At 28.7% G+C, this 27,155-nt stretch overlaps 2 protein-coding genes across 2 annotated transcripts in view; one reads left to right on the top strand and one right to left on the bottom strand.

The window, feature by feature from the left end:
- The window catches only part of LOC114123399 (acetylcholine receptor subunit beta-like 1), a 74,903-nt gene that overhangs the window by 40,943 nt on the left and 6,805 nt on the right, over positions 1–27,155 (bottom strand). The gene's annotated exons all lie outside the window — the stretch shown is intronic.
- LOC114123401 (receptor expression-enhancing protein 5-like) lies at positions 19,695–20,414 on the top strand. Its single transcript, XM_027986353.2, has 2 exons — positions 19,695–20,231; positions 20,325–20,414. Exon 1 carries the CDS (start codon positions 19,695–19,697, stop codon positions 20,193–20,195), a length of 501 nt encoding a protein of 166 aa, XP_027842154.2. The 3' UTR covers positions 20,196–20,231; positions 20,325–20,414.

Here is a 27,155-nt window from a genome sequence, read left to right as displayed (position 1 = left end):
AATATTGGATTTAGTATTTTTTATAGTTGACCATTTTTATAAATTATGAATATTGTAGTACAAAAATTGCAATAATTTAAAAATATATTTAATGATTCAAAAAATTAGAATTTAAATAAATTCGTTGTTAAAGGAAAAAAAATGAGGGTAATTACTCGTATACTTGGTTAATCACTCTGCATATAGGACGTATATTCATAAATTAGTGCCGTAAGACCCCATGTTCAAAATTTACCACCTTCCAGCATCTGTACATCACTACAACAGTAATCTACACAGCTAAAACTTATGCAATATACATTATGGTAGTGCAAATAGCAGATTTAACAGATGACTATATTAATAATGTGAAACTTGCTAAGTGCTTTGACTTCACTTAAAGATCAATATTTTAAAATAATGAACAAACTGATACAGCATGACCAAGAATGAGTGTTAATTTTATAAAAAAAAAAAAGGAATTGCACGTGGGTTATAATTCACGTAGTCATTCCAGTAATCGAAAAAGCATGTATAACAATGCGGTGTCACATTTGCAAGAAATACTACTGTAAATATAATATCAACTTAAGACACAATAAAAAAAATCTTAAGTATTTTAATCATAAATACACGGCAGAACCACTAGAGCTCAATACCTGTCATCAAGCTGAGAGGCATTAAAAAACAGTTTTCAAACTGGCATAACCAGATAACTCAAATAGGAGAGAGCTAATAGTTATAAATACAGAACCAGAATAAAATACTTGAATTTTACACACTTATACCCGATTAGAAAGGTGTCCAGACCATTTGTTATCCAAAAAAACTATCCTTAAACTTAAACATACAATTACCAACTATCAAAAATACTCAACAGCCCTCTTTACAACAATCTAACGTCATCGGAGAAGCTTTAAACCAACAAAATCCTGAGAATAGAATTCAACTGTTTTAAACATATAGTTATAATTATAATTTAAACCTGTAATATTATAGGTATTTACGCAAAATTTCTAAAACTATAGGCTATAATCATCTATATAATCGAAGTATGTGTCTCTATAATAGTAAATCAATGCAACAAGTTAACGAATTAATAGATAAATTCTATAACTTAAAATATAAATTCAACTAGACAATAAGAAAATGGGAATCATCCAACGAAAACTTTCTTAAACAATACGTTACGCACATAGTATTATTATTTTACTACCATATTCCACGCGTACTCAATTATAACGGAGCAGTAAATCGTAGAATTTTCAAAACGACACTCCAATTGCATTGATTTCTGTCACGAGTAATTATATAATATCCCGTTGTGCATCAAACCTAATTAACTTCTATTTTTGAGTTCTGACACATGTCATAGTCTTCTTGACTGCCATTTTTTCTCACTAAAACGTCAATCATTTTTAAACTCCTTCTCTACATTAAAAATAAATTCTTCTTACTTTTTCGTTCTATACTACAAACCGTATACTTCAGCTTAAATAATTTTTCCTTTTCATAAACTCAAGATTTGTAATAATTTAACTTGTAATCAACTATTGTTTATACAGTATTTCTTTTGAAATAACGTATTAATTACTGTCACAAGTGCAAAGTATTTACCGGTACTAGCCCAATATTTCAATGATAGAAAAAAATGTGCATTAAAATAATACAGTAAGTTTATTCATTTTATAACACATATAATATAATATATACATTATTTCTTTAAATGTGTGATGTGCATTATGTTTATACAGTCAAAACGTCGTTGGGGCACAATATACTAATCTGTGTATGTGTGCGCGTTATGGGGTGGTTTTAATGAGCGCAAGGGGAAATTAAACTTCATGCGCTATTAACAGTTCCACTCGAGGCAGCCATTTTATTTCGATTGGTACAGCAATCGATTGTACAAAGAGTGAAACCACTACAAACGCCATTATAATGCTATTCTACCGAATAACTGCAGATACTACTTATAATGTATCGTTTATTCGTATACGCCAGCTACACCGCCGTCATATTATTAAACTCCTTGATACTTCTATATAACTACTGGCCACTACTATTACGTTGCTATATTCTAAAAATATATACCTTATTTACTACATTCAAAGTTTAAAATTATGTTATAATACGACGCTGTTTAACTCTTTTTTTTTTTGAAAAATTATGCGATTTTCATTATATACCTGTCTAAAAATCTTATAATCGAACACGCAAAATACTCGCAATGGTTAAACGTTTCAAAAATGTCGACAAATCACCATCGTCCGACGTCTAATAATATCCACCGTCTCTTAACTATAATAATATTATGATACCGGTAGACGGAGGGAAAAAGTACCAAAGCGACCGTCGGTCCACTGCACATACACGGGACTCGGGTTATATCATAATATTAACTATTCTCATACGGCTATATAATATTAAATTGTGTAGGGATCGTAAACATAGCGTAGTGAAGTATAAACAAGATGTTTACAAAATCGTTATATTTTATTTTGACAGCGAGGACAGTGGCTGCAGGTGCTGACGAAGCTATCGTCGTGACCATCCTTCCTACGTGACATCGTACCTATGTTATAATACGTATAGGTACACGTATACTGTTTATGCATCAAAAAACGGATCATTATCGCGGGGGCGAATAAAAAATGGAGAGACGCGAATGTACCGTAAATCGTAGTATAGGTACCGTATTGTATTATTGTATACATTATAAATAAATGTAAATTGACTACTCGGCAGGTCAGTCGAGCGGTGTATAATATACCAACACGTACACAGACGTACAATGTATAAAGTGCGTGTACATAGAAATGTTTGATAGTCTAAAAGCCTTGCAGTGTACACACGTTATAATATTATATCTATCTTCGCACTCGATGCGACCACTTTCCACCCTATTGTAACGACGGTAGTCAGACTTGTCACACTCGTTTTGTACTATATATTATTAATCGTTAGACATATCGTATACGCGAGTATATTATAATAATATAATATAATATGCTTCACAGGTCCACTATCGTGGACGTTTATACACCGGCCTTTGTATTACGGATTATTGTTTCGATTTTTTTTTAAATATTTTTAATCCCATAGCCTTTAATCGGATTTAAATTTCAGACAGTATAATATTATCATACAAACAATTACTATTATAACTTAAGCATAATGCTGTGAAATCAGATAGTTATGATGCGCACATAATTTATGTAGATATTCATCTAACATGCATAATACATATATAGACTCTATATAATTATGTATTATTACATGTATATTATTTTGTTTTATAATAATACGATTAATACGAGGCTTACTAAAAAAATATTATAGGTATTATGCGAAACGTACAATGTAGATTTCGAGTAATTATACGAAGTTTATTTTTCTATTAGTGTGTTATTAAAGATTGAACTTCAACTAAATTTGAAGAATCATCGTACATGTTTTATTATAACCTAATTATTAAAATATTTTGTATCATTTAATGTTTTTATTGTAACTTATAAGTCAACATACCTACTTCTATACGCTTTAATGGTTATAATTAGTGTTTGAATATTGGCAATGATGTTCGTATATCTTTGTTTTCTATCTATAGTTCTGATTGTTCAAATTACATTAGCCTCATTATTTCTACAGTAACACAACCCGTTGGCGCAATCAGAAGTCTCTTTTATTACGTTTTATTGATTCATCTTGTTTTTAAATTTAAATTCACACTACTCCCAAAAACAAATGCTATATTTTCATATAAATAACATGTATAAGTTATTACTTTTAGTACTTTTTACTTATTAGTACTTATTCTTAAATGTATGATAATAATCTTTGACTTAGAAATTACATAATATACTTGAACAAAATGTGTGTGAACTTGAAGTTAATTTTCTTATATTAATGTGTTTAGTGGAAAAATCTGAGAGAAAAATGGTCAAAAGAAGCATAAAAATAATTTTTATTAAAAGAATAAGATTAAATCTTATTTTTATTGTTGACAAATCATCTGGAATAAATTTTGTGGAAAACGATAACGTTTCAAGAGTTTTCTATACACGAAGAGGTACTTACCTCTCGATGTCGTCACATTACATAACAAGTTCATTGAATGTTTAATAAAGCAATATGTATCTGTATAAATATTTAAAATTATTAGTTTTAATTACGTCTGTTATGTTTGTGTTAGTTTTGGATTTATATCGAACTTTATTCGCCTTTTCTTTGTTTGTCAATAGTTTGTGTATACTGCGCATTATTTTAATTTAATGTTTCATTATCATTTTTGGATTAGTTAGTTTTAGAATATTAATTTGATTAAATTTTGTTTTTTTATGTTATCCAATAGTTTTTCTTCACTTTCATTAGTCTATTACAATGGTATAATATAAGTTCCACACACTTCGTATCGTAAAATATTACGTCTCCGCCCTCAACCCATGAATTAAATACTTCTAAGACAGTAATGTTGATTTGGATGTGGACAGATGTTAACAATATTAGCAAAACTGAGTGTACAAAGTAGTCGGTGTTTTGTTTACGTTATTATTTTTTTAGTTCTATGGAATTTTTCATGTTACAATATTATCAACTGAGTATGTCATTTTTGATAATTGTTACATTTTTATTATTTTTCTGTCATAAAATATTCCGATTTTATATTTGGTATATTAATTTTTCTTGATATTTCTTTTGTGAATATATCCAGCACCTTTTCTTTTAAGCAAACTTGTAATGCATCTGCATTTCAAGGTAGTTCTTTGATTTCTTTTAAGTATGATGTATCTAATAAAATATTTTCTCTCGATGTGTATTTAATATTGTCAGTAAAAATTGTCCCATTTTATCAGTATTGGTCTCGTTGATTGTCTCATTATTATCAAGTGTTGGTACCTATATTTATTTCATAAATAGATATTTTTATACATATTATGTATTAAAATAAGAACTTCAGCATACAAGAAATATAGGCCATTCTTTTTAGTCTTGTTTAGTGCATATTTTAAATAACGCTATTCTTTTAATTAATTGTTCTAAGCAAAATGTCCTAATAAGGTTTTTAATGTTGCTAATATGTTTTTGTAGGTTTTTCATCATGTTGTTTTTTGTTATTAAATATAATAGTCATTGTTTTCCTTTTTTAGAATTTCAATTTCTTTTACGTTTTTTTTTTTTTTTGTAAAATTAAATTATCAATCTTATTAAATTTGTCACGAAACTGCAATGTGATACCAGTATACCACTGTTCATAGTTAAATATTCACTGACACAATGAGTAGTAACGTAACTTGGTTCATCGCTGAAAAAATCACCCATGACTTTTTCGTATACAGTTGAAACGTTGCAAATTGTCATTAAGTAATAAAAATTGTCGAAACTCGTTTAATATTTCGTGTGATACATACCTATGTATTTTATTTTAGTTTCTGATACATCGTTTTTTTTTTATTTTTTGAATTTTAGGTGGTAATTTTATTTCTTGATTTTCATATCTGAATAATATTATATTATCTATTCAATTCATGACAGTTTGTGTTTTTATCATAAAATCTAAACTCAATAGGTTCAGGAAGCACAAGTTATCTTCTATCATTGTCTAATGGTGTATTATGAACGATGCTATTTTTATTTTTATTATTTTTTTGAACCTAAGATGTTTAATTTTGAATTATTAGCTGTTTTTAAGTATATATCGTTAATTGGCTTAATATTATTATCGAATAATGTTGTTTTTTTCTATAGCTGTCACCAATATTTTATAGTAATAATGTCGATTTGTCATTAATTTTTCCTAATATTTCGGTTTTATGTTTTATCTGTTCGTTTATTTTGTAATATCTGGTCGTATATCTTATACATGGTTTATTTTATCAGCTTATTTATTTTTATTTTCTATAACTGTTTTTTTCAATTTTTATCTTCACAAATAGCCAATTTTTTAGTAGTGACAATTTTTCTTAATGTAATCAACCTTTCTGCATTCATAATGTTTTAATTTTGTTGTTGTGTTAATTGATTTGGTATATTTTGGCTAGTGTGATTGTATGTAAATTAAGGGTTATGCTGGTTTAGATTATAATACGATGGATATATTTTAAAATATTTACTTGAGAATGGCTAGTTAAACATTCGCCATTATTATTAGCTCCATTATTTTAATTTGGTGTATAATTTTGTACTGCTTTTTCTTTTATTTCTATATGGTTAACTTTTAAATATATTTCTTAAGAATATTTATTTCTTCGTTTAATTGATTTGCATTTGCATTTATTTTATTACATAGTTCCATTATATTTATTATAAATTTGTTTAAAGTTTCATTGTATTTTAACTTTTTGATATAACTGTATTCTAATTTTTAAGTAATTTATTATTTTCAATTAAGTATAATATTAGTAAATCCTTTGATCTGTTTTTTGGCTTCTTCCTACTCCATATTTAGTGGTTTAGTTTTTATTAACTTAAAAAAAAATGATCCTGTGTCTTTCATATAGATTGGCAATATTTTATTTTAGTCCACCCCAGTTATTTATTATTGCAATTCAGTCATAATTTTCTACTAAATCATCAATGCCTTCTTCCATTTTTTCCCCAAAAAAAATCGTGGTTGATAAATCATTGGTTTAAATTCTATTTTCGATTTTGTTGAGCTTTCTTTGTTTGTCGGTTCTCTATGATTTTTAAGTTTCATGTCAAAATTGTTATTATTTAATGTTCCGTCTATGATAAATTTTATATCATCGAGTTTTAAGATGTTTTGATCATGTTTGTTTTCTAAATTTGATAAAATTTCTATTTTTTCAGTTAAGTTTTCTATCGATTTATTATTAATTTAAGTTTTAATATTTTCCAATGTGACATTATGTACTAAATCTATTAATTGTTCCTGAGTATGACCATTTAATACGCCAAATTATCTATGTAAAACTCTTTATGTATAGTAATCGTCCTAATTTACTGTTGAAAAAAGTATCTAATTCTTCTTGTGATATAAAAGATTCTAAAATATTCAATTTTTGTCTTTTAACTATGTTAAGTTTAAAATTGTCTAATTAAATTATGTTACTAGTATTAAATAAAATAGGTACCTGTTCTGACGTCAAATTGTTCAGAAATTCTACTCTATGAGCTTTCAACAAGTTAAAAATTTGAGACACCAATTTATTATTTTTTGTATTTAAATTTTTAATTACATTATTATTATTTTTTTTTTTTAAATATCATTTTCCTTTATTTAACTACTAATATTAATAATAAAAACTCAGTTCGAATAAATTATAACTTTTCCACCTTTTTTTGTAACTTTATATTATTGTTTTTTTTTTTTAAAGAGAAAAAATCGTTTTCTTGTTTACAACTTAATAATTTATCTTAAAACATATTTTCTTTATAAATCAATTACAATTCTGGTTTTTTAAATTTTATTTCGCTCATAACTAAATTTTACATTTTTAACTTGTTTGAAAATATTTTAATTACCTACAACTTAAATTTCTTCTTAAAATTTAATTTTTAGATAAATTTTTAAAAAAAAATTATCTTGTTTATAAGTTATAACTCAATAACAGGTTAAGTTATATAACAAATTTCGGCGCTTCCGCCAATATGTAACGTTTTCGGTGGAACAACCTGTTAAATAAAGGATATACAGGAGAATCGTTAGACCTCGTGGATATACTTACCTTAGCTAGGGGTAGATCAAAATAAAGGACCTAAAAATATATTTAAATAAGCCAGGAGTCAATGACAGTCATTGTTATTATTATAATGCCTACTAGATACTTATAATAATTTATTAATACTTACAAATAATATAACTTCAACATTTTACAATTTATACTAAATAGCTGTATCGTAGTACTACGGAATTCGGTAGCCGGTAGTATTTTTGATGACTATAATGTGTTCAATGAATTATCGTTCTTAAATATTGTATATTAACAAAAATTTCTTACAGTTAATTGTATGTGAATATAGTATATGTTATTTTATCGGTCAGCAGTTAGTTATGTAGTGTCATGTTAAATAATTGTTACAGTATATGTACATATTTATATAATATATTGAACAATTCAAAATATGCTTTTAAAACTTTTGGGTGTTATTTAAGAGTTTTTATAATGATCACCTTCCGAACATTTGTGTGTAAATTACACTGCAGTGTATAACATCATTACATATACATAACTCCACTCAAGTTCGTCGCTCTTCTACCAAACTGATAAGTCTGGCGGATACACATTTCTTAAGCATTATCGCCTTCAGATTCTGAGTGACTTAAAAATGCATTAGCCTGACGATATGAAAAAGACATTAGGGTTGAACCATCCTATTTCACAAATCCCATAGCCTATAATATATTGCATATTATTGAATAGTATAATGATATGTGTATAATATGTTCAGTATATTATACGTATTTAATCGATGTAATCTATAGTTGTCATAAAATATCGTTCATTTGTTAAAATACACATCATATTTTTTTTTATAAAATAATTAGTATGTGGTATACTACATATGTAAATTATATATACAAACATCTGGAATAAATCTTGTGGAAGACGATAACTCTAAAAAATGTCAATAATCTCATATGAATAAATTTATCTGAGCATTTGAAAGACATCTTATAATCTTTTAGTAATCAAGTTTTAGTATACAGCTCATACCCGTTTTATTCATAAAATTATATTATATAAATGTACAGTAACATCCTTTGTATAATTTATGTGTCTTAAGAAAAATGTATTATCTTACAAATTTACAATATATAATACTATGTGGTAAATCTGTTAGTTTCTAGTGTTGTATATCATTCAATTATATGGGAGTTAATTTATTAGTTTTTTTATACATTAAAAATTGAATTAGTATAATAAAAATATTATTATATGGATTAAAATTATAAAGTTTAGTATAGGTTACATTTAATAACCATAATAGTAACGGATTATAAATATCAATAAATATAAGTTTAACTATTTTATTATAATAACTTTGAGTCTTTATACGGCCTAATTGTTAGTTATAGCATGTGACGAAATCGTTAACATCTTGATTCATTTAAAAAATGATTAAAAAACAGACGACAAACTTAATCACAAAACATTTTAAAATTATCATTCAACCATACATACAAATGTCAAGTGAAAAAAATTCTTACCGACATGGGAAAAATTAGGTGAATTATAAAATAACAAAAATCAAAAAGAATAAATACACAAAGTATACCAAAACAGACAAATTATTGACAAAATAGAACGTCTTATAATAGAACACCACCTACGATAAACCATCAAGACTAGACGCGCAAAAATGATATACTCAAAAACCAAATATCTAATATTAGACAGATCAGCTATATTACAACGACGACAGTACAAACAACGATAGAGATGTAAGCGATGAAGACAACAGGGAGACAAGAAACTGAGAACAGGGGACTGCTGAGATAGATTAACCACAAACACCCATGATCTAAAACATACAGCAAAGTTAACACATTAGACAAGGTTAGGTTAAGTTAGGTACATTCTGTTTGAAAAATAACATCAGCATTTCACTGACATTGTGACAACATAGAACGATATGATCCACCGTCTAAAATAGTCAAGGGAGCAAATAGTGACAATCCGATCTAGTATATGTCATGAAACTCAGTTAGACATGCATTATATAAAGCAGTGGTCTTCAACCGGTGGGTCGCTACCCATTTTTGGGTCACGTTAGCTTTAAAATTGGGTCACGATAAGTTTTCTTTTTAAAATAAAAATAAAATTTATAAATTTATAGAAGGTAAAAAAATAATTACAAAGCTTACGTGGGTCGCGAAAAATGTAGGCTTATGTCTCGAGTCCAAACAAGTTGAAGACCACTGGTATAAAGTATCAATTCAACGGTGTGTCCTGCTGTCCTCTGTAATTCAAGAAATTCACCACTAGATCATTCCACTCACCCAGTGATGAATCTGGAGGGAGGGGGAGTTGTAACGAATTACAGTAAAACAAACATCTAAAAACTCAGCAATATTCCGATATAGTGGAACATTTTATAACGAGCGAGACCCACATCCATAAAGAGGAAAACATATATAGTTGATGTAGTTCTCAAGTAGCAAACACGGATAAAATACGCCAATCACAACAAATATACAAGAACAGATATTTTGCATAAATATACCGGTAAATTTCATCCGAGCGATCATTCCGTCTTAACTTTTACAACCGTCATATCAACAGTAAATCGAAGAGTTCCGGAGACTATCTAACAACAATTACTGCTGAAGATTGATGCACCAATCCGGCCGAATATTCACCACGGACCGTAAAGGGTTCCAATAGCAGTTAAATTGTGCCATAAGTGGCGCTTAAAACTATTTATTGACGGCTGTCTACACGTTCAACGTCTGTCGAAGACTTACCGACGCAGGTAAATAATATATAGCTTATGTAGATTACAATAAAAGAACTCTATACAATAAAATATTGTGTTCTTCATTTTGACGTGTCAACACATAATGAAAGTGTGACCGTTTCATTATATTATGTAGTTTATATGTTAATTTCTTTTGTAAAAAACCATGTAAATTAATAGGTTTTGTACGATACATGTTGTAAGGAACCTGCACCTGACTATTTCAATAGAAACAATAACCATAAAGTATATAAACTAATTAATACTACGCTAAAATTTATAGGTATAATTATTATTACAGTGGTATCAGTACTATCCATTATTGACGCCATATGGTACCCCATATACGGTGCCTTTCGTTGACACATGGGGTTATTTGATATAATTTATAAAGGGCGTTAAGATTTCACCCAAATTATTAACCTGCAGTATAAATATTATATACGTAATTTACGTTGTATTATTATAATATTTGGTACATATGCACGTAACAATTTATTTTCGATCGCGTTCCTATTGTCTATAACTTATAATTAATGTCGTTATAAATTAATACGATAATCGTACGAATTTTAAACGTATCATTTAAAAAAAAAAAAAAAAAACGTGTGTGTTTCTACCGCAGTAATTATCGTTTTTGATTTGTTAACCCTGTCCTTAACGTGGTTTTGCAAGGCCGTATACCTACTGGTATTTAAGTATAATCTAATTTACCGGCTAAAGTACGTATAGTTAAGCGATTATAATAATAACGGATGTCGAGGAAGCACAGCGATGGACGGAGCAGCAGTAGTTCGGTTCGAGTGTATTTAATTTCCCTGTAAATCGCATCTAAATCATTTATACCCGAGGTATTAATGAAAAAAAAATTCGAAAAATGTGTCCTCGGCTCCGCGCCCTTTACGAGCTATGAATACCACGCGGCAACGTAGATGCGTATGCAAAGGGTCATAATATGATCTCAAACCGTTTGCACAGACACACACATACACACGCGCGCGCACGACTTGCTTAACATTTTGGGACCAGAGTAATTCCGGAATAACACTAGGAGTGGAGAATATAATATATGGACGGATCCGGGGACACACGGGGCGGACAACTATGCGGCGGACTCGGCGGCGGTATTGATTTCAAAACGGCTACGCGCGTGTGGCCGAACAGCAGCAGTAGCAGCAGCCCCGGGTGGGAGACGCGCTCTCTTCTCTCACATGCGATTGTCGCGAGTCACGAGACCACGCGCACTTGCCGCCGGTACTGTATATTATATACGACGCACTATTATTTTATTATCGTTTATTATCGTACACAATGTACGTGCATGTACGCACACGTAATATTATGCATCCCGAGATCACATCAACAATAATATTATTGGCAGTATTATTCTATAATGCATTTTCTCTCTCTTTTTTTTTTTTAATTTCGGTCAAACTCGATCGAATTATATGTTTTACCGAGAAGCATACCCACTCAAGTGCAGCGATATAATATTACACACGAGTATTGCACGTATACAAATATATATATAATATATATATATATTGGTAGTTGATTTTGGTATTTATTTTATTTTATTATAGGTCATTTTTTTTTTCATTCGGTCTTTGATGTCGATCCAACGTTTATATTATAAGCTTTGTGAAATTTCAAGTAAAGATCCATATCGTATATTATTATCATACATTATTATTATTATATATATTATGTAAGCCTAGTACGATACACACGCCATTTTTATGGCCATAATAGTTTCAAGTGTAACATAAGAAAATAATAACTAACAATTTTCATGGAGTGTTTTACAACTCTCTTTTCTCTTGTCGATAGTAATATTTTTAAATCGTTTGGCAAAGTGAGCATGGACCAAACAAACAACCTTGTAATATGTATCATCTATATAATAGCTATTTTGGTTTATGGCTTGAATAAAAATTCTATTATTTATTTTTTTATATAAAGAAGCTGAGTCTTATTGCGTTAAATTACAAAATAATAGTTATTCATAAATATATAAATCCAAGTTTTATAATAAAATAATTTAATTATACTAGCATCTTGTGGAACAATTGGACAAACATCTTAATTTATTTTTATATTATTTCATAACTTCTCAATGTATTATCTTAAACCATATACTTATTAAAGTTATAATTCCTATTTATTAAGCATTGTCAGAATGATTGACATAATTAAAAATGTATGCTTTAATAAAAATAAGGGTTATTAAGTAAAAATTTTTATTACATTGTGATATACTTATAACCACTAGAACGGTTTTTTTTATGTAGGATTGCCCACAGTTAATAAAACTATATACGTAGGTACTGAAGAAATTATCGTTTTAAATACCAATTGTTATAAATTTATAAATTCAAACTAAACATTAAAAATTAACCATAAGTTATTTATTTTTATTCGTTTGAACTTTTATTTATTTATTTTACACAGTGTAATATTCTCAATATACACAATAAACTAAACAAAACTGCAGAATTATTATTTACTGCAGATTTTCTTGTATTTTGATAATTTTGTCTGAAATGATGCACCTAAATGAGTAAATCATTTATTTTTTTTCTATAAAAGATGTTCAAATGTGTGGTTTAATGACCAAAAGTCAAACTTTTTCAAATATAGTTATGTAAATATTGATAATTATTATGGATTCAATTTATTAATATTAAGATTATTAAAAATTCAAACAAATACAAATATACATTTTAAAACAACTTAAAAATAATTTATTATTAATTTGAATAATTTTTATGATCATTTAACTTTGCGGTTTAAAAGTTTTTAGTTTAATACACTTTTATTTTAAATAACCGTAATTCAAGTAAAATATAATAACTATTTGTTTTTTATTTACAATCTGTTTTAAGTAATACGTCGTAAAACCAGTAAATTTAATTAAAATAATAATCACACGGGGTTTACTGTATCATTCATAAATATTACCCTAAATATATATACACATTATACATAAGTATAATAAATAATAATAATAATATATAGTGAGTTATCTAGATATTTAAGTGAAAGTATTGTTTTTTTATTTTTATATGTATATTATGATTAAGTTAAAAGGTTTACGGACCATTTCCTTTCCTGCCAATGGATTGTATTGGCGCTAGGTCGAGAAAAGATTAATTTGATTTGAGAAGATTTGAATTATGATGTAGTGGTTTTTTTATAGAATTGTTTGTACAGTTTAGATACTTGGTCAGGGATGGTCATTATGTAGGGTTCGATACGTACCACAAAGCATTTATTATTGTTCTGACTTTTGGGGGATATATTAGACAACTAAAAACTAAAAAGACTATACATTTTATAGATTTAAGTTTTTAAAATTAGATTGTTTAAGAAGCTAAATGAAGTATTAGTTTTATAATACATTAATATCTTTATTTTTAGAGATAGTTTGGATTTTAATAAGGAACTTAATATTGATTAAATCTATGATTTGGTGATTTTATTTTTATTTTAATGTGAGTCATTCAGGTAAGTCACCATCTATATATATATAATATAATATACAAGATCTTAGAATATTTTATGGATGGAATTGTACAGATAGTATTTATCTGATGTTGATGTATAATAATTTGTCTGTCGTAAATATAAACTAGTGACAGTCACGAAAACGTAGTAATTGAAAAGTTCTTTTTTATTAAAGACTATTTCGTTTCCTTAGTTTGTGTTCTATATTGTATAAATCAAAATTTTAGTTGGTTTAGATGATTTTATAGTTAAAAATGTTTGTTATAGGATTTTTATCATATGTGTTTGTACTAATATTATCAGTAAAAAAGCATTTAAATATAGCACCGTTTTATGGGACATATGAAGTGTATATTTTGTAGAAAATGTGTGTAAAAATTCTTTCTTGAGGAACTTCAGCGTAGATAGGATAGTATTCAGAATAGATATCTCCACAGGAAACTTTAAAAAGTCGATTGTAATATTATTTGGGGAAATCTCAGTTTGAATAGTAAATCAGTAGTCTAAACACTTTAAAATGTTTGAACCAAGTCTAAAAACTACTGAGCATTAGTGTTTTTTTCATGGTTGATGCAATAACACTCATAAATCCTTATCTTTGTTGAGTGTTAAATTTGAAAACACATTGTGTATTGGGAATAATATTATGTTGTATTAGAATAAGGTAGATTATTTTTAGAATGATTTATTTAAATTTTTTGTGTAATGTTTCGTAGCTTATGATACGATATAATATATGGAATGTAGATAGTTTATTTGGCTTTAAAATTGCCATTATGTTTAGATTTTTTCTAGAATTAGAGAAAATATCACTGTCCTAAAGTAACGTTGTGAATATATACTTAAAATAATATTGATTTTTTTTTTGGTATATTTATTAAGATAAAATTATCAAGTTATAACCAACTATTTTTATGTTAGATAATTTTTGAATTGAATTTCATGTGCAGTATACTTAGTTAAGAAGGATATCGGAAAGAGTTGGTTTATTAAGTATTCCATTGTATGAGAAAATTTATTTTAGTTTATAGTGGTTAAGTATGTGCTTGAAACTTTTTCTAGATAAGCTTTTTCGTTTTTGAACATAATAACTAATAAGAGAATTATCGACGGAGGCATAGTTTTACGATAATTTTAAACATTTTTTTTTTTTTTACTTACCAGATTGAGTTTTCATTATTCTAGGAGACTCTATATAAGGTTAATATTTATCTGAAGATGACCAATCACTGGAAGATCCCTAATCTAGGAAAATCATTTTATTTTTTTTATCAATAACCAATAATTATTTTATGTAACATAATGATTCTTGTATTAAATGAACCTCTAAAGGATTTTTACTATTGAAATCATTTTGCTCTCACAATTAAGCATATTTAGCAATAAACATATAATATATATAAGTAAACGAATCAATTAATAACGAAAACTCCTGGTAGGTTAATTTCTTATTAAATCATGATTCATGAGTATACTAAAGATATTATATTGGGGATAATTTATGGTTTATTTTATTACAAACGTTTCTTGCATATAGACTATCAGATTGATGTTGTAGGAGAAGACAGTGCATAATATTTGCTTTCATTAGTATGGCTAAATCTGCATGAGCTGTCCAACCCGGATGTTTTAATACTTAGATACGTGTTTTGTATAATCAGGAATAATGAAAGTGCTTATATTTTAACCTATAATGTTGTTTTCAGTTAAATTGTATGTTTTATAATTCAATTTGCATTCTAAAGATGTATGCAAAGTGGATGGGAAAGATTTAAATATTTATAAGTCATTTTTAAGGATTAACTTGTTAATAACTATTATTAAAAAGAGAGATTAACGGATAAATAAAAGATTTTATCTCATCTAGGAAGGAAAATCATTTTTGCGATATATTATTGTCGATATTGGTAGAGAATTATAATTATTCAAATATTTAAAATGCTGATCAAATATATTTTTTTTAAGTTAAGCTTATATCCAGTAAATTCATCGATGGTCGATATTTAATAAAGTTATTGAACCAGATTAATTATATTTGTTTTAATATAATATATATATGTACGTATTAATTATAAGAACTTTTATACAGCGACATATAATTATATGATAAATATTGATAATCACTATAGAGATTTCACTTAAAATCAAAATTCTTTAAAATTTATATTAAGATTAAAATAAGGTAACAAATATTTGGTAAACTACTACTATAAATAATATAATACCCATACTTATTATATTGTTTGTTGAAATTGATTAAAAAGTTATTATAAATAGCCAAGTACATACTCTATAATCTATAAAATATAAATTATTCTTATTAGTTTACAACTAAAAAACCAATAAATATAAATATTATAATACGTATGTATATTATTGTATATTTTAACATGGAAAAATATTTTAAGTTCCATCAATGAAATTAAATATGATATAGTATAATATTTTACATAAAAACCCGCTGAAAACAATTTTTATTTATATATTACTATTTATAGTCAACCTTGTTAAAATTATTATAATATTAAATAATTATTCTTTCCATTCAATTATAACACAAAAAAAAGTATTCTAGGCATTTTATTAATGAAATATAAACTCGTAAATAAATGTTGTCATCTAAAAAATTAAAAAGACTGAACGCCAAATAAAATAAAATATTAACCTAATACAATAATGATAAATTTAAGAGTAATTTATTATTCTCAAGTCTTAACCGACCCCATAAATTCACCTTACCTAACCATTTATTCAATTAAATTTATATACCTATACGTATACATACAATTTTAAACCCAATACAAAAATGTTATATTTGTATTAACAAATTTAACGGCAGATAGGATTGAAACGATTATCTAATTACTACGATGCATTTTATAAAATTTGACACATCGTTATCACTTATCGATGACTGTACGTCGTATTATCTATATGGAGTAAGTTAGTTTTGTTCAATAATGATTCTGATTATCGGTAGGCATCTGTTCCTAGATGACCTTTACACAAAATAACATAATACGCAGTTATGCAAAACCTTGTTCTCGTTCACAATACCGACGTCCTTTAATTTCTTCAATCTGTCCGACTGTCCTCCCGCCAGCCTATATCAGTCTATCTCTCCGCGTCAATGGATACAGCAGACTTCTAACAAGCACTCTATACATGTATATAAATACCTATAGGTATACTATACGTGATGGTCTGACGACTTTTCGGTTCACGACTCGAAAACAGGTAAGAGGGTTGGAGGGTGGAGCAGCGCACTCGGTTAGGGACTGATAGTGTGTAAAGGAATAGACGAAGGAGGAAAAGGATAGTCTGAGTGTAGTGGTGGAGGCGGTGGCGGCGGCGGGCGGTTCCCTGGCAAAGTACGTTCGGAGAACCACCGCCGCCGCCGCCGTCGACGAAAACTACTACGACGGCGGCGGACGATCGATCGAACTGCTTTGACCCGGGTGTGACTGCCGTTGCCAGCGTTTTCGCAAGGATATTATTTTATGCATGCGAACGCCCTTTACTTTCAGTTATCATCTTTTCTAAATTACCTCGTGTCCTCATCCTTCCTTTGCACATATCCAAACCCGCTGCACTCCGCTCACAACAATTATTTTTTAATACTTAATGACTGTGACATATTATGAGTACTTATCCTCGCGAGCCCGTCGTGCAACAACAAAAACAACAACAACGACGACGACTACGACGTAGTTCGGCCTTCTCGAGTGCGTGCCCCACAGAACCGGAGAGGCCCCAGTTTCCTTTGAGAATTTATTTGTAATATTTTCAAACGTCAACAGACTATGGTGTATAAGTATTACGTAGTACCTATATTAAGCATTAAAAAAATAATACAGCGAACGCCGTAAATACAATTAACACGAATTTATTTTTGTAAGTACCGATTTTGTCCCTCATTCGATATTATGTAATACAAGTAATACAACTGTTCTAAAACTGTTGTCCACAGCCCCTTGGGAGTCATGAATGTATCATGTGGGAGTTCTCAGCATTATTGGGTAAAGCTTTGAAAATGTTAATTCCATTCTCTGCAAATTAGATAATCGAAAAAGCCTTCTATATACTGTTGTTTTTATTGAAAACAAATTCCGAAACCGCATAGATAACAAGAATTTCAAGCTTCTATTATTAAAGCTTAAAGCTTTCGAGTTTTTAGTACAATATTCAAAAGATGATGGTTGGAATGTAACATCGCCCTCTGCATTTAGGTTATACAAATTAAATATGTAAAAGAAACAAAAAATGTAAATATTACATTTTATGTCAAATTTAATACATTAAAAATAATAATGAAATATATATGATTTGTATATCTCCTTAAAAAAATTGTGTTATCCTGATAATGCGGGATTTAATGTGAAAAATTGTATAAAAAAAAGGTTACTCAAAAGAAAATTGCACAGGGGCTTATGTACTTCAAGAGCTCAAGAGTTTAATTAGTGGAAACACTAAGATAATAATATTGTAACAGAAATACTCTCATATTATTTTTTAGTGGCTTATATAACCTACGCAGCGTTGGATAAATCTATACCTTTATCGTGGTCCATAGATGGTTTTTAAGATCTACAGTCAATATTTTTATTACGTATATATATATTATTGAAATATTTGTCTTATAGTTTGAAAATGCAACTAAGCTACCTAATTATAATATGTACCTATTGTACCTACTACCTAATTAAAATGTATCGTCTGGTATATTACATTTTTTTCAAAAATGTGTTGTAAGTACACCTTATTTTAATGTTTTAATTTTAAATCATGCTTGTGAATAAAAACCAATAATTCGTTTTGTGATTCATGAGATGTATGCAATATGCATGTACACACACATAATTAGTAGTTATTGGAAGAATGGAATTCACAATAAATATATTAAGCCGTGCGTGTGAAAATCGTCATTCGTCAAGCATGATTAATAGATGTTTGCCAACATTGACGGGCACAAATATTTTACAAAAAAAAAAAAAAAGATAAAAAGATTTAAAGGAATTGTGTAAACAAATAGCGTCGTCAGCATAAAATTTTAAAATTAAAAAAAATATATCATTTAATCTATTAAACATTTTCTCTGATATTGATTATTTTAAATATATATTTAAATAAGAGAAAAAAACGTGACGACTGGTAAAACAGACAGTTATCTCTTTATACGAGTATATATATATATATTTTTTTTCATTATAAATAACATCACTCGGCAAAGGTAAAATAATGAAATATTCATTATGTTGGTAATTGATTTAATTAACAAAAATACGTTTAATTGTTGTTTTTTTTAGTTTTAATGCATTTTTTACTTTCGATTAATTATCGTTATATTAACAACGAGTTTATTAGAATTTACAGTACTGTGGAAACGTGCAGATAAATATTAATGCATTAATATTTACCATATATTATTTCATCGTAAAATATCATTAATATTAAACTATTCATTCAACACAGAGCAATATTCAAAACTTTTCCCGTGGCAATTTCCGGTAAGATACACTTACTCGTCGTTATATTATCGTATACATATATATATATTACAGTCACTATAGCGATCACTAAACGTTGTTATGCGCAATATAATATTATTCAAACAACTAAAACAGCTTACGATCACAATAATATTATAATAATCTCATTCGTGAAAATCGATTTCTCAACAGCAACGATATATTGATTATATCGATTACATACCTACACAATATAATATTGGTTTTTAACGATAATTTTTTAAAATTCATCAAAATACTATAAGACCGCACGCTGCAATGGCCGCGAACGTGTTGTCCGCCTTGAACGACATCGACGCCGCGTTGCGCGCCACCTCCAAACCGTGGAACGGCCTGTTCTCCTGGGCCGAGGCCCGGACCGGCATCACCCGCCTGAAGCTGTTCTTCGGTGTGGTCTGCGCCACGTGCATGTTCCTGATCCCGGGCAGCCTGTACTCGGCGCTGGCCAGCGACCTGCTGGGATTCGCGTATCCCGCTTACGCGACCGCCGCGCTGATGATGCGCACCGTCGAACAGCTGCCGGCCGCCGACCGCCGCGCGTCCGTGTCGCCGGACAACAGATGGTTCACCTATTGGATGCTGTTCGCCGTCGCGTTGACGGTGCAGCAGATGTGCGGCGGCCTCCTCCGGTCGGTGCCGTTCTATTGCCTGATCAAGACCGCGTTTTTCGCGTGGTGCGCCGCGCCGATGGAGGCCAACGGTGCCGCCTACGTGTACGCCGTCGTCGTACGCCGTTATTTCAACCCCGACGAGCGTTGACCGCACGAGTCCGGGTCTCAACGTAACGATTTTTACGTACGTATTTTTTTTTCGAAATTTTCATCTATCGTTTTCATTTATCGTTTTCACTATCAAAATATGTTATTCTACTCGAACGTCAAATCCAAGACAATAACAAGATAATAATATCATCGCTTCGGGAAGACGCCGCGTCCTCGACTGTTGGACGGTGCGCATCATCAGCGCGCGACGGTCGCGCATAAGCGGGATACGCGAATCCCAGCAGATCGCTGCAGACCAGCACCGCGTATCGGGAGAACACGCGCGTGGCGCAAACCGAAGAACGGCTTCTGGCCGACGTCGGTACGGTCCTCGGCCAGGAGAACAGGCCGTGCCACGGTTTGGAGGTGGCGCGCAACGCGGAGTCGATGTCGTTCAAGACGGTCAACACGTTCGCGGCCATTATACGTACGGTAAGGACCGCGTTCGCGGTTCGACTATGTCGCTGAAAAAACGGCGTCGATTTTATTTTTAACGATCAAAGGCTGTACTATAGTTTAAAAATATAAACGTTTTTTTTTTATTCTGTTTATTCTGTCTTTCTGTTCGCGAACGCTTTGGTTATTTTAATCTTTTATTTTAAAATTTACTTGCCGCATTCAAATATTTTTCGTTTGATTTTGTCTCGAGTTATAACTCTGAAGAGCCTAGGGTAGAAGTACTTGATATCAGTGTCTCTCTCCGTATTCATCGAGTGTATATTGTAGGTTTTGATGGCTTTTTTATTTCACCCTTTACCGCTCTTCTCTCTTTCAGTCGCCGCACTCTATTTCTCTTGTATGATAAAATGGCTGGTTCGCGTGTTATCGTCATATTGTCTCGCCAGAAGCGTTGTTACGCCACCTTACACTATACCGTCCAAGACCCGTTTTTAGTAGTTTCCTACTATAATCGTACAACCTGATAATGGTCAAACGCGCCCTCTAAAATAGAATTATATACTTATATGCATATATATATATATATATATTAAGTTAAGTCAAACATTTCTATTTTCTACGCATTTGAGTGTTTGTGTGTGTGAATGTTTATAAGAAGACCCTGAAGCAATTTTGGCGGGGAGTGCCAACGGAAGAGCGTTTCACTATATTTTCACTATAGTTAATATCCTAGTATCGATTTTGGTGCGTGGTTGACTCAGGCAGCCGGCCGACTAGTGAGTGGGTGGTATGCGGGAGGAGATGCCAAAAGATAGGGTGGTGGGTGGTGGGATGGATAAAATTCTGGCAACAAAGGGGCTTCTTTTACCAGGTCCGCGCAAAAGGCTTCTCTCTCTTTCTCCATTTCTCTTTCTGTCTCTATTTATCTCCCGTTCTCTCCCACCATATCTTTATCATTGTCTCTCGTTCACTCCAAGACACTAGCGGGCTCATGTTTCCAAACCCGCATTAATGGTTATGTTGGCTAAAAGCACTTCAGAGAAATTTGCCACACACGCAGAAATACAATTTCGGACGTATAATGGAAAAGTTGGAAAAAGATTAAAGTCGGAATGTAACGCAGTGTTAATTAAACAGGAGTTAACCCCTCCCACTATACACCAAAAACAAACTGCCACAACTGGCTTATTACTATATTTGTCTACACAAAAAGTATACTATGGACAATATTTTATGATGGTTTAAAGTTATGTAAACTACTAATGAAGATTTCTTTTCTCGATTAGGTACTGAGTATTGTATTATATTGATGCGATATAAAACGATACCAGAATTATATTTTACTTATAATTATTGTTACATCAATAAGATGTAATCATAGTTAAAAAATAATGAGTAAAAGAAAGATCTATTAAAATAACATTACTATTTACAAATATTTAAAAAACAATAATAACCTAACTATTGATTTTTAAGTAAAGTAGTGTTAAAATCATTTTTAAAACTGTAAGCGTTCATTAAAATATTTCAATAATAATTCATTACGAACTTTTAAATGTAATTTGTCTCGTAAAATTAAGTACTATAATTAAAAAATAATTTTAATGAGTAATGAGCTGGGCTAGTTTTAGATTCACTATGGTTCAACCAATGTATTTTTGATTTTCCTGAAATAACAGAACCAATAGCAAAATTGCAAAGCTCCCCTTTTTGAATATTTTTGAATAAATAGATACATATTTATAGGGAAACTCCCTCCCAATTTGAAACAGAAAACATTTTAAATATGCCACAGGGTGTATCAGCCTTTAGTTCTAAGGATATTTTGTTTTCACTGTGAATCACAGAACAGTTGAATAGATAAGTAGTATAAATAATTAAACATTTTTTCTTAATATTTTGAAAACTATATTGTGTAAATATAATAAGTAATGATATTATTTAAATGATAAGTCTTAACTAAAATGTATAACTAATAATTGCTTTTATTTATAAAAAAAACTCGTCACGAGGTCATATCATACCTTTTGAGAACAACTTCATACAACTTTGAATAGACACAGTTCACCAGTGGAATTTATGAAATTTACAATATTTTATACTTTAAATAAATTTATTGCATAAAAGTAAGTTATAATTTTTTTTTTTTAAACTCATAGATATTACTCCAGTTATAATTAGTATCATAAAATACTATTTATATATAGCTCGTTAAACGTATAAATGATAACGAAAACGTGTATACTGTATAATTGTACTTAAACTTTAATAAATATAAAAGATAAATTATTCATTTTTTTTTTTTTTATCAATATATTTATCTTTTCATCAACATGCTTAGATAGTTTACACATTACGTTTGTTATAGGTGAATACAAGTTAAATATAAAACCTTATATAGGTACCTACGTATAACGTTGGCAACGGAAATAACAGTAATGTTAAACTTGGCGCTGTGTTAAAACGTCGAGTACATGCTATACACCGTTAATATCGCTTTATAGTTTGTTGGCGATGAAGTTTAGGTGGTTACAGAGTTTCACCGCAAAGTTTTGGCTCTACATATTGATCTCAGTGGTGTTTTTCATCGTGAACGTAGTCCACTAATACATCCTAAATGTTTTAATGTTCTAAATGAACAATACGAAAATTGTATTTCAATTAATTGATTTTATCTCTAATAACGATTTATGCTTACGAATCAGTAGTTATTTGATATTTACATAACACATAATAAATTAAATTAAATTAAATCATCAAATATAAAATACAATACATTTTGAAGCCTAAAACAATTATATTTATTAATAGATATTATGTTGTACTTAACATTTAATACTAACAAATAAATCTTATTTCTAGAATAATATTTCAAATAATATTTTTACATTGTGGTTTAATAAATTAATTATAACAATTATTTTAAAAACGTTATACCTACCTACGTTAATTTATTGATAGGACTACGATCTGAAAAAATACTGTTTACATTGATAAATTTAATTTTAAATATGTATTTGTAATAATTAAAATTAATTAAAAATGATTATATTTTTTGTATTCAGTTACTAGTTGGATATGTGAAATTGTATAATATTTTATACGTATATGAAAATTTTTGTTTGTTAAAATAACAAATGTATTTATACATTGGTGGTGTTGGAGAAACAAACAACTTTTGTATAAACAATTTACATTGTACAGTGTCTGTAATACATAACACTAATATAATTATTAGAATGGTGGTCAAAATTATACTAATCTGTACAATTTCAGTGGGTATATAGTTTATTAAACTACTAACTGAATTATTATCATTATAAACTCAACGCTTTTCCTCAAACTTTCATTTAGTTATAATACTTATGGCAGACGTAAAAATTCAGCATAATCATAAACGTTCTGCATTTTCAATGTTCATCTTAGAAACCATCTTCCATAATATTATCTCATTGAAATCAAGAAAAACATTTACCGCACAAAATGTGTCGTTAAAAAATAACAATAACGAATGTATCAAACATGGAGGTGCTGATAAAATAAATTTTGTTTAACTACATTCCGTCTTTCGGATGAAATGTATGCCATGTGATAATTCGTCGAGCACTTGTAGGTTTTCAGACAAATTATGATATAACACCGGTTGGTCGCACTAGATCGATTCGTTTTAAGCCAGTGATTAGATTCCAGTTAAATAGGTAGGCATGAAAAATGTTTTTTTTTTTATAAATGCAAACGTGTGTTGTAGATGCTCAATGTTTATAGGGTACCAAAACGTGCCATGAACACGATATTTGTTGGAAATTATGTGTACTGCGGAACTGGCAGTGAACACGTACTGATATAATAATGACGGCTTACAAACATTCGAGACGAATCATTGATGGGTTTATTTATAGTTGGGGATGAAGTGTTTTAATGAAATATTTATAATACCAAACTACCATTAATATACGATAGTTTTAGACAATCACGTTGGGTGCACGAACAAAATAGGTAGTACAAAGACTACGTGTTCGTTATTATTCATAAACACAATCGATTGTCAACCTGGGCTGTTTAAGCGTACGCAGGTACCTACAAACTATTGTTTCAACGATTCAAATGCATCATTGGTCTTTTGCGCTCCATAAATACTCACAAATGTTGTTCATTATACATACGTATGTAAAATATAAAGTTAAAATTTGAATCAAAATTATAATTTATGTAACATTGATACATAATTGATTATAATAATTTTATATATTTTAGACTTAAGATGTGTGACCGCTTTTATCCGATTTTTCCAAAATGGATATGATTTAATCTTATAATATAGGTTGTTAATTATTTATAAATAAATTAATCCGTGTAAAAAATAATTAATAGTTGACAAATATATTTTACATACGTATTTTTATAAGTATTACAATACGATTGATATATTATATCAATTGATATTTTAAAGTTATACATTTCTCAATAAAAAATTTAATTTTTCTAGATAATTTAGTATAAAGAATTATTCATTTTTTAGTCAAGGTGTTGAAATTAAAAATCGTGTAAAATAGATATACTTGCGCTTTAAATATCATTTTAAAACTTATAAAGCTATTTTAAATAGTATTTACATTGTACGTACCAAATATCTAACATGCTTGATATAATACAAAACATGAATTACATAAACAGGTCATTATATTATATTCTATTTCTATATGTTACTGTACTAAATTTTGATTTTAATTGAGTACTAGACATGTAGTTAATGCGTAGAAAGAGATTCTCCAAACATTTAAGGAATTTAATCCATGCTACACCATTTGAAACTTCGAAGAATGCCATTAATTTTATAGTGAAAATTATATTTAAGCATTCTAAAATAATATACTCTTACACGTATAACTATAATATAAATAATATGAGAAACAAATACTAAAAAATGGGCAAATAAGTAGAAAAATATTCTATTGTACACTGTACATTTTAAGTCGAGAATACCTCATTATTGAGTAGACAATTATAATAATGGATATGTTAAACCTGAATTAAAAATAGATCATTGCATTTTTACGAAAAAACCATTCTAAGTGGAAACGATCTGTCAGCATATATTGTGTATAACCAAGTTTATTTTATGATATATTTATATTTATATCGCCATTGTAATAGAAAACAAAAAGGCAGTAGCTCAAAAATAATCCAAATATTTTGAAAATGCAATTGCGTACGTATAGTTAAACAAAATAATACACATTATACATTTATACGAAAAAAATTAAAGTCCCCTCGAATATTTTTGAAAATAATTAAAATCTTTATTCTTTTTTTGGATGTCAATTATTATAAAAATGTGCACCTCAAATTTCTATATGATTAAAAACTGATGACAATAGCAAAAACTACTTATAAGGAACCTAGTATTAAATTTACTAAATTATAATAACTGAACGTTTTATACAATACTAACTAAAAAATAATTGAATTTATACATTTTTGTGTTGTGTCAACATTTTAAGTTTGAACGCTTATTATAATTTATATTATTTAAAATTAGTTTAAATATTTTGAAAATTAAATATAAAAAATGATAATTTAAGTACCTACTATCTAGTAGAATATTACCTATAAATTTCCTTAGTTCATCATTTTATGCGAACATTTTTAAAGTTATACAAATTTAAACTTCAGATACTTTTAAATAAATTTGGAATTACATAAAACTTAAATATCTAGTAATAAACTAAAAAAACCTAAATTACAAATGTGCATACCTAATTAATTCAAAAAGTGTTAAAATATATTTAAAATTCTACCTTGTATAGAAAATACTACTATAATGAAATCGATTAGGTATGTCAAAAATAAGTTTTCACAGATGAAAGTTCCCGTTTTTAATAATTATTGAAAAAAATATTGGGAATTTTGTAACATCAATCCTTCAAATCATCAACTAGTTTCACTTTGCTACCAAAACAGATATCGAAGTTAGAAAATGAAAATATTAAAAATTAAAACATTTTTTTTCAACTCCGAAAAAGAAAATAGATTGATAAAAAATGTTTAAAAATCATTGTAAAATAAATACGCTCATTCTATTTATAATCTAAAAAATATAAACGTATTAATTATTATGGAAAAATGCTATATTTGTTATCATGTTATTTATTGTACTGGCAGGTTATATAACCCTAATATTTAATAATTACAACGTGGCAACGTACACAGATAATACACTATATCTTATTATGTTTTGTGTTTTATTTGAAACTGAACAAATTTTAACTTGTCCTTTATGAAGAAATCTAACAATATTGCAGTTAAGTCGAATAACTTAAAAAACATAATCAAACTTAAATTTGAACAAATAAAAAACTGCACTCCTAATACTCCAATATTACGTTAATTAATACTGCACACAATTTTTATTTATTTAAATGAAAATGAAAAAAAAACGTAGTTAGTTTTAATTTTCAATAGAATTTTATTTTTAGAACCGTTGTAGCGTTCCATTTTTACATAAAACGTAATACGAAGAGTTTATTAGGGTCTGTTTCCGTATTAGTACAAAACGAAG

The sequence above is a fragment of the Aphis gossypii genome, chromosome 1 (genome assembly GCF_020184175.1).
Source record: "Aphis gossypii isolate Hap1 chromosome 1, ASM2018417v2, whole genome shotgun sequence".
NCBI lineage: Eukaryota > Metazoa > Arthropoda > Insecta > Hemiptera > Aphididae > Aphis > Aphis gossypii.
The sequence above is the reverse complement of the archived record's forward strand: the minus strand, read 5'-3'. Positions and strand labels throughout refer to the sequence as shown.

Bases quoted from the DNA above. Each gene is read 5' to 3' on its own strand.
- LOC114123401 (XM_027986353.2), top strand. From the start codon at position 19,695: ATGGCCGCGAACGTGTTGTCCGCCTTGAACGACATCGACGCCGCGTTG.